The sequence below is a fragment of the Anastrepha obliqua genome, chromosome 3 (assembly GCF_027943255.1).
Source record: "Anastrepha obliqua isolate idAnaObli1 chromosome 3, idAnaObli1_1.0, whole genome shotgun sequence".
Taxonomy (NCBI): domain Eukaryota; kingdom Metazoa; phylum Arthropoda; class Insecta; order Diptera; family Tephritidae; genus Anastrepha; species Anastrepha obliqua.
The window spans coordinates 56048046-56063847 of record NC_072894.1 but is presented as its reverse complement, the minus strand read 5'-3'; the positions used below and the strand labels follow the sequence as shown (position 1 = coordinate 56063847).

General features: G+C 35.3%; 1 protein-coding gene across 1 annotated transcript in view; it reads right to left on the bottom strand.

Annotated features, from left to right (window-relative positions):
• The window catches only part of LOC129241240 (cell adhesion molecule Dscam2-like), a 308387-nt gene that overhangs the window by 152103 nt on the left and 140482 nt on the right, over positions 1 to 15802 (bottom strand). The window contains exon 7 of the mRNA XM_054877467.1: positions 11288 to 11432. Within this exon, the coding sequence (XP_054733442.1) occupies positions 11288 to 11432 (145 nt within the window). The remainder of the gene's footprint in view (positions 1 to 11287; positions 11433 to 15802) is intronic.

Here is a 15802-nt window from a genome sequence, read left to right as displayed (position 1 = left end):
ACAATCCGCTAGACAGTCGATTTATGAATGCCTATTGTTGAGAACGTCGAGATATAGAGAATCCATCTTACCAACAAGAGATAATTTGTACTAAGTAGGCAATTCAGTAGTGAAGTCCTCTCTCGACGAACAAAACTAACACCCTACAAGAGTCCGTTCTAACGTATGACGTAGAAGCGTAGACAATGACAACGTCCAATGACGTGCCACTTGGAGTGATCGAGAGAAAGATTCTACGGAAGATTTTTGGACTTTTGACGTTGGCAACGGCGAATATCGCAGGCGATGGAACGAAAGAAAGATCATGTGAAAAAGGACTTGTATTCACTTGGTGTGCCCAACTGGCACCGTTTAGCAAACGAAAGGTTAGAAACGACCAGCGAAATTTTTGTAACTTCATACATTACGATATTTTGAAATATTACGATTACGAATTCTTAAAAGAATTCTTTATTTATTTTCTTAAATTAAGAACAACGCCTTCTTACTGCCTGGAGCGCCATCCGTTTTTCAAGTCTTTCTGCCAGAAGAATCTTCTTCTTGCCCACTTCTCACTGATGCAATGTGTAACTGTCTGTTTTTCTTTGTTTTTTGCTTGTTCTTACGGGAGTAAGGATGGCAAGGATAAGTTCTGGGTTTGAGGAATGAGATTTTGTTTTTTAGAAACTGGGAAAGTAGTTAAATTTGAAAAAGTGCAAGGACCGTGCCTTGCGTGGGATTCGAACCCACAACTTTGGGATGGCAGGCTAGTGCACTTACGCTAGACTATCGAGTTCCTCTATTTATTACATTCTATTAAATATTAACAATATGCAAACCTTGCACAATTAGAATCTATTATATTCTTTTAAGAACACTTAAGATGTAAGAAGATATTTTTTTTAATTCCACTGTAAATCTTTTTGCTAATCCCTTCGGTGTGAATTGTTTTAACCTACTTTTGGTATTTTTCGTCGGTACAATTTTTCGCATTTGTTAAATAGTTTTGGTGGACTGACAGTCCCTGTATATCTTTGGTGCCAAATGTCGTGATTTCTTCTTGGATTGTGTCTACATTTAAGTCACGAGCATTTGTTATAGTAATAGCTAAAGAAGGGAATTTTTAGCCATCCCCATATATCTTTTCTGTATTTCCAGATAGGAATAATAACTGTTTTGTATATAAGCTCCTTATTATAAAGCGATAGTTTTGATGCTCGTCCGATAAGCCAATTTAATTGCCAGTATTTATACTTAATTTCATTACTTTTATTTATGATATGTTGTTTATTGTAAAATGGGCAGATTTTTATTTTGTTGTCTTTTAGAGTAAGATTATATTTTGATGAGTTTGGGTTTATTGAGTTTTGTCTTGTATTATCTTTACTGTATTGTTTATTATTTTTGAAATATGAAAGTTACCGATTTTTTGTCACTCTTTGATACCGTTAATACAGTATCATCTGCAAACGTTGCCATCATTGCTTTATATGCTGGCGCATCAGCGGTGGATATAAGATATAAAAGAGATCCTAGTACATTTCCTTGCGGTACTCCAGCTGTAATTGAGAAGTTATCGGAATATTCGTATTTTTTTAATTGAGTTGTTTCGCGAAAGATGGACGGACAAGCATATATGGCTAAATTGACTGAACTTATCATTCAGAGCGTTTTATTTATTCGATTTAGTTACAGAAATCAATAAAGAATTGTTTTTACTGACTATTTACTAAAAAAGTGAATTTAAAAAAAAATAAAAAATAAAATAAGCTGAACAAAAATTTTTCTTACACACACACGTAAATACTCCTAAAATATCGTTATCAAAAAAATAAATTACAGTAGAAAGTTTAATTAAGCAGACAAACGTAACTTAGATAGTGTAAAATGTTATTCAATAGAACTCGAGATCTCATTGAGTTCAGGAAGAGAGGGAGCAATAGGAGCATTGCAAATGAAACGGATATTTATTACTTAAGGACTTGGTAGGGACCGAAAAGTTAATAATTTCTAGAAGAGAGGAACACTCAGTATCACATCTGATAGTATTAAGCAAAAAAGATGTCGACAAAATCGATCTTCTAGTTTCTAGCTGTTTGAGATTAATAAGAAGTAAGCGTGATTTAATGGAAGAGAGAATACTTAAGATAAACTTTTTGAACTTGTTAAATTCTGTATATCTGTATCGATGCTTTTATGCTGTTACATACAAAATTATGATACAGTTGTGCAAAAGTGGCTTGGATATACAAATTTAATAAGCAAATGTCTGAGTGGGGCCTTACCGCTCCTTTGACTTAAAGCACATATTATTAACTCAGCTTACACTCTTAAGCTACCAACCTATATTCATTGCTCATACACACATATATATGTACATACGATATTACATAACGGCAAGTTAGTCATATTCCAGTTTAATTACTCTGACCATATCACACTGCCTTCCTTCTACGCTTATTAGCTTATTCGCTTAGTTCTAAGTGCATACATATTTACCTATTAATTTATGTGTCTTTTCTCCTAACTGAAACTTACACACAACAGTCGGCTCGGCGCGCACTCTCATTACACCATATACGAACTCTTCCGATAGTCGAATGAATAACATAAATGAAGAGCTAGGCAAATGCATGCTTGCAGGGCAATTTGAACGGAAAGAGCGGAATGCTGGAAAAACACAGCTTTAAGGCTGAAAAGTAAGTGAGCGCATAATTAATGTTATGGCAGCTTAATAGTGAAGGGAGGAACGATAAAGAGTATAGAAGCCCGGTGGCAGCTTAATATAATATTTTTGCAGCAAATGATAGGTACTCGTATGCGCAGCTGTGTATAAGCAATTGATAATGCAACGAACTTTTGCAATTACTAATCCCTTTACCAATTGTTGGCAAATGGAATACAGAAACTGGTGGACTTGATTTAAGGTGCATATTTATTATATTAGATCGAACGTAGGATTCCTTATTTATGACCGCAATGGCAGAGCAGGGTAAGGATTAAATTACATAGACTTACGTTGCCCGCACAGGGTGTATTTTGTAAAGAAGAGGCGTAATTAAATGCCGAGCATTCGCATTATGAAATGCAATGCTGCGGTGGAGAAAAATGCGAAAAGTGTGAAAAAGCGCATGAAAATGGAATTAGCTGCAGGCTAAATGGGTTGCAGCAGTTACAACAGCTTTCAAATGTACATATTTACTTGCATGTAGGAATGCGCTTACAAATGCAGTAGACGTATTCGCTGATATATGCAAATGTGGCTCCTTTGCTGCAAGGGTGTCATAATCTAAAAAAATAAAATTTCGAGAAAAACGACTCTAAAAATATGATTGACGCACGACGTCATTTGCAAAAATATAGGGTGATTAATTTTGCGCCACCTTGCATTAATTCATATCACAAAGAATTCTCTATACAGCATAAGATAATATGCCTAGAAATGGTTTGGACTGGAAAAACGTGGCGCTATGGAAAGAACGTGGTTTGGCCACGCCTGTATTTGTATGCACACTCTGAACAGTCACAAACAAGAAAGAGACTATTCTATTCCTAGACTTACCCTTGACAAGCTCTTCAAGACAAGTATAACGTCAAGCAGGAAGTGGCAGACACTAAGGCCACGGAGAAGGGGGGAATTAAGTTATTATACAGATGGTTGCAAACTGGACGATAAAGTTGGATATGGAGTATTTTCAAAGGAATTAGGACTGGAACTATCCGTTCGACTACCAGACTCCTGCAGCATCTGCCATGTATCTTACGCATGCCATAACAAAAACGACTATAAATATATTCTCAGATAGCCAGGCGGCCATTAAATCAATGAATGCGGCTATACTAAGATCGAAGGTTGCACAGGAATGCCGAGCAGCTCTAAATGATATTGGAGTCGTATTCAAGGTCAGCCTTATTTGGGTTCCGAGGCACAGGGATATTAAGGGAAACTGTAAAGCCGATGAGCTAGCTAGGAAATGTACTGTTCTACAACTGCTCAGTGACAAAAGTGCCATTGAAGAAGATATATGCGTAATAGCTAGGCTACTATGGCAGCAAATAAACACGAAAAAGAGAAAAGGAATTGCTTAGCCTCTCAAGAGATGATATCTCGAAAGTCGTGGCTTACCATATATAACCGGTCATTGGCTATTTGGCAGGCACTCCTTAAGACTATGAGTATTCTCCCATGAATGTTGTAGAAGTTGTACAGATAAGGAGGAGGAAGAAACAGTTGAGAGCTTCTTGCAATTTTGGTTTCGTTGATACCCTTCAGGCATTTTTGATGTTAAAAAAAATGTCGATAAGATCACAGATATAATCGAAGTTTATTGGCACGTTAGCATCGTCCCGGAGCTTAAGATTGGCTATAAAACAATTTTAAACCATTCAACAAGAAGCTCTATGTTTGGGTGTCATACCAATTAAAACCAAGAAAACACGTTGGATCCATCTGCGTAACCTTGGCCAAACGAAATGAGTCACATACGACATTATTGTGCAAAAACGATCGTGGTCAAAGCCTGGATGATGCTGGTCAAACGGTGGCCAAGCCAGAACCAAAGGCCAGGAAGGTTCTACTGTGCATTTGGTGGAACTTGAAAGGAATTATTTATTATCAACTGCTTCCACATGGTCAAACACTAAATTTAGATCTCTACTGCCAACACCTGGATCATTCGATAGACCAGAAATGGCCAGAACTGCCAAAAAGAAGTTGTCCTCCATCAGGATAACTCAAAGCCACAAACGGCAGTAGTGACTTGCTAAAAACTCCGGGAGTTTGGTTGGGAAGTTTTAATGAATCTTTCTTTTCTCTCATTGCAAAACTTTCTGAGTGATAAATATCAGATTGTGAAAATCGATTACTAGAGTTTTTTGCTAATAAAGGTTAAAACTGCTATGAGAGAGGCATTATAAAATCTTCTTTAAAATGGCAACATATTATGCAACAAAATGGTGCATATTTGACCCAAATCGGACAATCCGAACGATCTTAAATAAATTTTTAATTTTTACGTAAAAATAATGGATTTCTTTGTTCCCAAATCCCCTTCAATTCGCCACTTCTTTACTCACTATCTTTATGCTCGAATAACTTGACGAAAAATTTGCATGCGAGACCTATAACAAAGTTATTGAGCAAGATTTGCCGCTAGCGACTATGATTTTACTTAATAAAACTGGTATAACTAACTACCTTATAAACGCTTGTAATTTAAGGCAGCTCTGTTCCAGAGTTGCCAAGATATCTTCATATATACCAGTTGCTTCATCTATTTGCCACTTGCTAACGCTTGGCTAAAAGAAGAGGCCCATTATAAGTATAATGGTAAGGTAAGTCAAACTATAATTATTACCGAACACATTTATGAAAACCCGGAGTGCTATATTTCCAGAAACTGCCATTTTTTTGAATTTACATTATTTAATTCACAGATTTTTTAATATATTTGCTTTGTGGTACCTCCTTCTCACTTTATACATACATATATATTTTATGTAGAAACATATATTCCCGTATGCACTTAGTGAGACGCAGGACACACCTACCAACGATTTTTTAATTACCCGTTCACCATATTACTCACACTTTCTGCTTATTTCTACAGTTACTAGCGCATAAGTTTTAATTAAAATTATTTCTTTCGACTTTTTTTGTTTTGCTACTACAGTTGTGCTATTTTTTGTTTTTATCTTTGTTGCCTACGCGGCCACCATCACCTCCACGACCGTCAACATTGCAATTTTTGCCAATGAGCTCCAGCTGGTGCCATATTCCATGGCTGTACTACTATTTGTTGTAGCTATAAGGAATAAGGTAGGAATAAAGCATCGCCGCAGCATCCCTTGCCGCCCTGATGGGGAATACGTTTGCGAACGCTACCATCGCAATTCCTCGCTGGCAACCCTACCACTACAACACTATTTCATACCACAACTCACTGATTGCTATTTATCGCTATCAGGACTTGTGTACTATTGGCAGACTGGTTTGTTAAAACTTGTTATTGTTGTTTTTGCGCGGCTGCTATTTTTTCCACTGTTTACTAGTTATACATACATAAATATACAGACTATGTGCTTTCTCGCTTTGTTTTAAGCAAGTTTTTGCAACGTTGCTGAATACTGCAATGGGGCTGGAATATCCGTACATGCCTGTATACATACATACAATTAATGTACATAAAAATAGTGAACACATATAGTATATGTTTTTATATAGAAACGTGTTTGCATGGGTTTTCCGAGGTTTAGTAAATAAAAAAGTGCTTTATAACTTTTCCCACAACACTTTTTAATGATGAAGTTTTTTCCGTTCATTTGTTGTTTCCCTCATTTTCACTTAACGCTTTGGAGTGGTTTTTTCAACTTCTCATATTAAGCGCATTGTTGCATTTGTTTTAGGTTTGGCTGTCATGGTTGTGCACGGCATGTAATGACATTGCACATTGCAAATCATTGCGGCTGCATCTGCAGACAATGAATGCTACCAGTAACAGAGTTAACTCATAATTTTTTTTTTCAAGACAAAATTAGTTAACAAAAACAAAATGCCGTACTGAATAAAATAGGTATTTCTAAAAAAATATTCTTACCGAATATTTAAATTACAAGCGTAATTACAAAATCAAAGCACCTTTTACCGTTAGTTTTTATAAATTTTATGAACGAGAGTTTTAAAATCAGTCTCAAAAGGTTTATAGATTTTATTGAAAATGGAAAAAGTTAAAATTACGAAATACTCTCACAGGAATGTGAAGAGAAGTGTTTTCTAGAAGGCGGAGCAATCTACAACAACACGAAAGATGTCAATGAAAAAGAATAAAGTAGAAAACAAATTAGACGCGTTCAATTCGGCTGACCCTGGAACGTCAACCGTCATCAAAGACGTCGTTTTTATTTAATGCTTCCTTTCCTATGTATCCATAGTTTGTTTGGCTCTAATTTCCAAGTTATAAAAGCGCTGAAATGTGTGAAACGTATTTGCTTCAACTTTGATTAAACATAAAAATAAAAACTATTGTGAAGACTTTTTATGCGCAGGATCCTTTTAATAAAGGTGTGAAATAAAGCACCGGCAAAACGGCCAAAATGACCCACCAAATATAAGAATGAAGTTCCATGGTTATGAGAAAAGTATGAGAAGCTCTCCAAATAAATGATGCGTATTTAAGTTTTGAGCGAAATAACGACGGGAAGAGCAACTTACGAGTATAAGGATTTGGAAAATTCGGCACTATTACGCTTTGCAAATGATTAAAGTAAGTAAGTAAAAGATTTTGAAGTTATATTATTCATTAAAATAAATAAATCTATTTGTGGCATGTTGATGTTGTTCCACGAATGGAGGGGCCAAAAGTTTTAAGCCAACTTCGAACGGCAAACAGTTTTTTATAAGGCGTTTTTTCATCGCAGAAATACACCCCGAAATTTGCCATTGCCTGCCGAAAGACGCTTTAAGAAAGAATTTTCTATCACTTTGCTGTTTCATGTAAGGAGATTCGAATCTTCGGACTTCCGAATGGTAGTCTCGCACCAGTCCATTCGGCTACGGCCTATATAATTAATATGATTAGTTCATCATACAGATCATGCAGATCATAATTGGAGGTAAAATAAAATGTGTGCAGTAGACAAAAACGAAAGTAAGGTGAATATAGCGAAATAAGCTCAAAATAAAGGATGGCACTGCTCAACAAAATTTTTATTAATAATAAGCCTAAAAAAGAAGGAAAAGAGGGTTCAATATAATAAGCGAGTGGAGAGATGAATGGAAAAAAGAAACGGTGTTCCTCGAACAAACAAATATTACCCGTTAAGTACTAAATTGAACTTAAAATGTTGGTGTATTAAGTGTGTTATACCAGAATTGTATGACAAATACATGTATATGCCTCTGTTATAAGTATTTTTGCCCTTTTCCACAAGAGAGAGGGAAACTGTGTATCTGTTAAAGAGCTAGAGTGTTAAAATTTCCACAAAAATGTTCTTCCTTCTTCTTTTACCAACGAAGAAAACATATCATACAACTGAAACGTAAGGTTCACATAGTTGCCTATACCAATGCCCTAAAGGAATGGGCAAAAGTGTGTCAACTTTTCTAAACAGAGATCTTCAAATACCGATGGTTGATGACGAAATGAAAAATAGCGCCGAAAAGTATCTTAAAAATGATCAGACCAAACCGAACCTCTGGATACTACTCTCGCTCACATAATCGGCATATCACGTCTATAACAAAAAATACCGGCCTGTGTAGTCAAAAACGAGCCCACCCAACAGACTAGCAAGCAATTTGGTTGAGATTCAAAAACTTACTGTTAGCCTTAAGCTTAGTTATAAACGATGCAGCACATATATTGTATTTATTTCATGATCTATCGAGTTTTCAGGCCCCTTCTATCTTATCCAATTGACATAAAATTTAATAGTGAATAATTGTTGGGTAATCTCCTGCTTCTAGATAGTATCCCGAACAATATCAACAATTTCAGAAATAGCGGCCACTCTAAACTGTTTCAGCCCATTCGTATTTAGCAAGCAAGCACACGCTGCCTCACACAACGAACGCGAATAGAGCAGGCAAGCATCAGGCAAGAGGCAATAATCAACAACAGCAGCAGCAGTAGCAGTAGCTACAAAGCCGAAGTAGCAACAAGCATAGCTTTAAGTCACGCACACACACATTTACGCTAAGCAGCAAGTTACAGCGCCCTCAATTGTGCTTGTAGGTTTTTTGTTCATTGTATATCAAAGAGTCTGCTGAGTCTGCTGAGTCCGCCATATCAATTTCGAAAATAGCGCTGGGGTGCCCTTAGAGACAGCCTAGATGGAATTTTTCACAAGCAACGTGCTTAACATATATATTTTTGTGTACATACAAACATACATGCATACATACATATTCATGTAATTATAGTGTAATATTGTGTATATTTTAACGCACCTATATGGGTTAGGGTCGAACGAGAAACAATTTATTACCTTTCACATACACACTGATATACGTTACGTATGTGAACTAGGAACTATTTCATAAAAATATATTTATGTGTTTTTTCATGAAAGTTTGGAAACATACTTTTTTTCGTAGAAGCGAAATAGAAAACTCTGAAGCTGTTGATTGTTCGTTCGACGGGTGTTGTGTTACCGTAATACTATTATTATTTGAGATCCTCTTGGACGAGTTACATTGCCATCTTCAGGCTAATTAATGTATTTATATAACTATATCTTAAAATATAACTATTGCCCAAACTGTATGTAACTATGTATGTAACTATTGCCCAAACTTGTCAATAAGCTCTGGTGTAAGTATCTATCCATGTAAGGTAAAGTACGTATGTGTGTTCGTGTATGTACACTTTATATTGCCGCAAGTTCTGTTACAATTTCAGATATGCAATTATAATACTTTTTTTTAATGAAGTTAGTTTTGTTTAATTATGTAAATATGAAAAAAAAATTTTAGTTCTCATTCGAAAAAAAAAAGAATTAATTTTTATTCGAAATGCTTACCATTTGCTTTTACATAAGCCTTCATACGATTAGTTTATTCAGCTATTGCAGCACACATGGCTTTCAGGGGATATTGGCGTCGTTACTCGAGCCAAAGAATCTCTATGATGTCTGTAGTCTGTCACAAACTGCAGTCCAACCGATTCGGATCTGGCCTTCCAGATGCCCAATCTTCTGCGGCTATGAACCCAGGAATATTGTTTTTTAACCGCTCCTGGTTGGAGCGGAATCTTATTGGAATATCCAAAGCTCTCCATTAAAGAGAGTACTGTTCAACTGCCTCACCACAACTTCTAAGACATCCTTTTGATGCCCTTTTGCATCGGTCTTAACCACTTTTTCGCAGAGATGAAGAGATGCAACGCCTTTACAAGACACTCCCCATCAAACCATTACGGAGGCTGTACGGTGGCCACGATGAACAACCGCTGGCCCTTGGAACAGCATTCTTTGCATCTTTAGAAGTTTTAGCATAGATTTTGTGATTTTTCTTATTCAAAAAATTAATCAACAGCGAAAATTTTCTCATCTGTGAAAAGAATATTTTCATGGCCGTTGAGCGCGTGCCACTGAAGAAGCTGCTTGCATCTGTCTAGTGTAATTTTCTTCAAGCGCGTTGTCAAAAGATGACCAGTTCAGCAACGGAAGGCTGTCATGTGGAAAACATCCCTAATTAGTCTTGACATGGATCGGGTCGGTATATTTATTTCCCTGGACATTATTTTTTGCTTTCTAAAGGGATTTCTGCGAATTCATTCTCGAACGGCTTTGATGGCTGCACTGGTTCAAGCCTCGCGAGAACGACCACTTCTTTTTCTGCCTGTCAGTTCAGACGAAATATCTATTTTTTTCAGCAATTCGTAAATCTTAGTTTCACTTTTACCACACTTAAGAAATGCAATCACTGAAATGCGATTTTCCTTAGACCGCCCCTCCATTGTTAACAAGTAAAATTTGCCACGAAATTGAGTACAATTTATGAGTAGACGATGCATATGAACAGAATCAAAAATAAGAGAACTTTTTCTACGAATTTGTTCTCGCCGTATGCATTGTGAAATTTGTCACAGAATTTATGGCAAGATTAAGTATATAAACGTTCCAATACTACTTTATGACTTGGGAATAACATACGTATATCAAAATATATATTCTATAAAACAAATGTGTTAGTGTTCCTACTTTTAAAAACAAAATAGATTTGCTAAACGCAAGCATTTACCATTTACCATTTAGTATTTACCGCCAATCTATAAAAAAAGCCAAACAGACTCAAATATCAGTTCTGAGTTTCATAATCGTCATTACGGAACTTATTACTCAAACGACCAATTTTTTGATAGACTCTGTGAAATGGTATGCCAAGCGTTATTGAAACTGAAAAAGTGTTTACAATTTTTAGACCAATGACAAGACGATGTGTTTTGGACTGAGGGGTTCACTCTCGCGCACAGCGATTCCATCGTTATGCACTGTACGTTGGCAAGGCATCCTCATTAATTCGCGGCTCAAATTTGTATACAGCAGTGCCATTTGGCGGTTCATTTTGATAAAAAATGTCTTTTCAAAAACACATAGTTTGGAAATAAGTTGGAGACTCATTTCATGCCACAAAGATGTTAATCAGGACTTTTAGCTGCAAAAACTTATTTGAGTCAATCTAACACATGATTTGAAAAGATTGCGGTATTTTACTATCCTGTACATTTTCATATATATCTGTATATAAGCATATAAAAACACACACACACACATGCCCATTCACATATCTTTCAACAAGTTCAATTACCTTCCGTTTGATGGAAGTGGAAATCCGTCCAATGTCCATGAAATTTGCGGTGTTGGATTTCCGGCTGCTGAGCATTTCAAGCTCACTGCCGGTCCCGGTTGCAGTGTTTGTTCGATGAAGCTGTACAGCAGCACTGGTGGTGCATCTACAACGAATATATAGAAAAAATCAAAATATCAAAAAACCTGATTGTGTGAAAAATTGTGAAAATAGAAGTAGAAAAATAGCAGACAACTGAATGAGCGGCGTAAGCAATGGTGATGGGTGAGCGAATGACTGAGTGCAAATGAATGAATGCAACGGATGTGAATCACAGAACAGTGCTGAAGCAGTTGTATATATGTATAAGTTGTATATAGCAAAAAAAATATATATATACTTATTATTTGACTCTGCTTTATTTGCTCTCTTTCATTTAATTTTAGCGCGTGGCTTGTGCATATAGGGTGCGCTGTAGCTAAAGAATTCTGCAAAAACTAATAAAATTGATGGTACGAAAATAACAAAAATATGGCATCTATAATGTCAGCCGTACCCATATATTTGAAAGCAGTTTCATAAAAAAATGTTTGGTTTGCCTCTATTGACACAATTCGATTGCATTACCTCTCGGTTATCTACATATTTATTTGTATATGTGAATATGCATTTATTTGCATTGCTGATGTCAATTCAGCAGGTGTGATTTGTTTGCTTTTATTTTCATATTCACAAAAAGCGTATCTGTAAATTTGCATATGTCTTCAAAAACAATTTAATTGCTTATTTATTCACCAATCGGTATCTGCATATTTTTGAACAGTCACGCTGTGGTTAATTTTAGTGATGTGGAAAAATTAAATAAGAAATTGAGTATCTAACTTAATTTTATAAAGAGAAATGAATTTTATTTTAGTGTATCATTTAAACTTCTTAACTTTAGTTAGGGTATTAAAAACAGTTCCCTGCGATGGTTTTACTCAGTTTAAAAAGTTAATAATTTATATAAGAATGTATATGTATATAAGTATATCACATCGGGTAAGCCTCACCCAGTAGGATCTCACTCAGGGCATAACGCCGTGAACATTGGGAATGCATATACTTGTCCGTGCTTTCCTTACGCTATTCTAGGTTTCAAATTATCGTTACCGGTTATGGTGCGATATGAAAACCCATTCCATTTTTGCCTTTACGTCACGTTTTAAAATATCTTGACTTTAATTCGTTTGGTATCCGTTGTCCTTACTTTCGAATCATTTTCATAGCTTTGAGCTGTTGTAAAATGGAGTATTGTGCTCCTAACTAAGAATTCTTCAACTTTTTTTTTTCATTTAGTACGAGTAATACTTTTAAATAGTGAGTCTTCGATCCATCATCATCCACCGCTATGCCGATCTTCGACATCAAAGGCCATGATAACTTGTACAGTAGGTTCTGTTTTTATGCGGTAGATACGTTCCGCAAGAAACAGCATAAAAAAAACAGCATAAAAAAAGCTACTAGTTCTATAGTAAAACTATAGATACGTTTCAAATGCTAAAACCGCATAAATCTGAAATAATGTAATAAAATCGCATAAAAAAGGGCACTAGTCCCATATTATAACTATAGATACGTTCCATAGACCGCATGAATCTGAAATAATTAAATAAAATCGCATAAACAAAATATTGTATTTTTGAAAATTATATCTTTATTTAAGAAACGTCAGAATTGAAAAATAAATTTAAGTCAGAAATAGAATCAAACAATACCCAAATGTTGCGCGTTCGTTTAGGATTTGGCGTAAAATCACTTTCGTCACTTTAGGAAATGTACACGTCTGATCTAGATAGTTATGTAGGCGGTTCCATACTTGTAGGGTTAGCATTTCTGATGTAATCTGTGATGAGTTTTTGCTTAGCTGGTTTAGAATCTTGTTTATATGTACAATTCCCGATAGGTCGACATGCATTTTGTAATTTAAAAAAAACCGCACTATTTCAAAACCGCATAAAAAAAAGCCGCATAAAAACAGAACCTACTGTAGTGTCATCTCCTAGCAAGCATTTAACGCTTTTGAATCACCGCTCGAAATGCGCGACGTACTCAAAATACCTTGCGTCGGCAATACTTTTACTGTTTGTCCTAATGAAACAGAATGATACAGGACTACCAAAGTTATTTATTTTCGTCAAATTTTAACAAAAAAAAAATAAAAAATATTACGGGTTATGCCGTTCTTGGTGATAAGAGAGAGTTTTTATCCGCGGATTATTCCGTCGAATGGTGCAAAAGAGCTAATAGTGTTGAATGGAAACGGAAAGTGAAATTGATGAAGAATTGAAGATGAAGTTGTTCAACATGGCGTTGTGATTATATTCATATATGTACAAGTTTACTCTGTAATGAAAAATTTATCTCAACAAATTTAGAGATTTTTTTAAACTGAATTAAAACTCTAGTAATAGGAGCATTTCCTGCATAAAGAGATTTTGAGAGAACAGCATAGAAGAACTCTGAACTACGAAGAGCTCTGTGCGGAATATTAAAAAAATCCAAACAGTCAACAGCACCATGAATTAAATCAAAAATTAAAGATAAAGATACGATTATTCTCCTGTTCTGCAATGATTTTATGTTAATCAACAAGCATCGCGCTTCATAGGTATGGATAGAATCCGAAAAGCGTAAGTTACGCAACGCAAGATGTAGGAGCACTTTTTGGCTTCGTTCAATTCTAGCGCGTCTAATTCGGAGGCCACACTTAGAAAAGGTAATTTGGAAACACTTATTTATGCTCAGTGATAGACGATTAAGAGATAACTCAGTTACTGAAATTATCACTTCTCAGGAAGTAAAGAAAAGAAAAAGAATATCATACTGGGATGATCTAACTGGTTTGTCGCAATCAAAACTAATGATAGTAGCTTTTACCTAAACCAAGTTAAACATTGAGTACCTAGGTAAACATATTTACCAGAGGAGGAAATAAAACTCAACAAAATATGTGTAGGGCAAAACTAAAATTCATTGAGGAAGTTGGGCTCAGAGAAATACTCTGAATCCATGAAGGGGACACAATTCATCTTTCAGATTGCAGTGCTAAGTCCCCTCACTATAATAATAATCTTAGGACCTTTATAATTCAATAGCCACTGCAGCCACTTGTCAAAACAATAGCGGAGACAAGGTTATAAAATTACCGGAATACCTTTTTGGATAGCTGAAACGCCCTACTACTTCAGATTCTTCTTTTTTTGTAATGATATGAAGTAGGAAGCAGTTAGTGAAAAATCATCAAACAGCCATTTTTGACTGTCAGGATTGGTTCAAATTTATTGATAATATTTTTAATTTCTATACTTCTTAAAACCGGGCACTTAACTAAAAATATTTTCTAAAATAATCTTTAAATTCGAATATCTGCAAAACGGTTTAATTTTGGATATCATGTCATGTCACCAAATTAGTCGGAAATGGCCCAAATAACAACGTCCATAAATTTTTGGTACAACTTTCCTAGTAAACCTATAAATAATTTTTTACACGAATGAGTTGAAATATTTCATCTGTTAAAGCCCTTAAAAATTACTCTACCCGACCACTTAAAATTTAACCTAAAATCTTGCCGATTAGCCCGTTGGTAGACTTTTCTGAAATTTATTAATATTTTGTTCAAATATTTCATAGCTAGAAAAATATTTTCTGACAACCTTTATTATTGCCATCGATAATCGCAATATCTAAATAAATAAAATATAAAAAAAAATTTAAGTTTTTTGTCTTCGCGTCTCCTTTTATTTGCAGTATTCGGTATTCCGATATTTACAAACCTAGTTATGTACGAGTTTGTATGTTTGTGCGACACGCTGAGCGATTTAATTTTACGCCAACTTTGGACCATTGCTTCAACAAATGCGCATCACACAACACCAGATTTGCAGTTGTGTAGGGTCATATTGAGGTCATTGTTCCCATACTTAAGTGGCTTTCATACGATGAGTGCCAAAATATTACAGTAGGTGCGCTAGTAATTAAGCTTTCGAGAATGAAGAGGCTTTGGTTATTATGCTTCTTCGTCAATCGCATAGTAACAGTTGAAAATTGTTTGTTCTGATATGTGTGTGTTTTTAAATTACAAACAAAAAAATAGAAAATTTGATCAAATTCTCAATATTTCGGCTTTAATATATAGCTCGTACATTTTATAATATTTGGTGTTAATAACTATTGTAATTTCTGGCAAATGGCCTTCTGGACAGCCCCTCTTTTGTTAAAATTTGTTTACCATTTTTTTCGGCATCGTAGCTTTAATCAAAGATTGTTTACCGGTAATGTTGACATAACCTTGGCAACTTATTGACGGTCTGATCTTCCTGAGATGATTCGGTCATCAAAAGCTTATTTCTGCATTTATTAAAGTGATGTTGTAATAATTTTGCATAGAGAAGAATGGTTTTTACACTACCATAACGTGAAGTTTTCCGTTTTGGAAAAGTAATGGCCACAAGCTCATGGATAGATTTTTTTTTTTCATAGCAGAAATACATT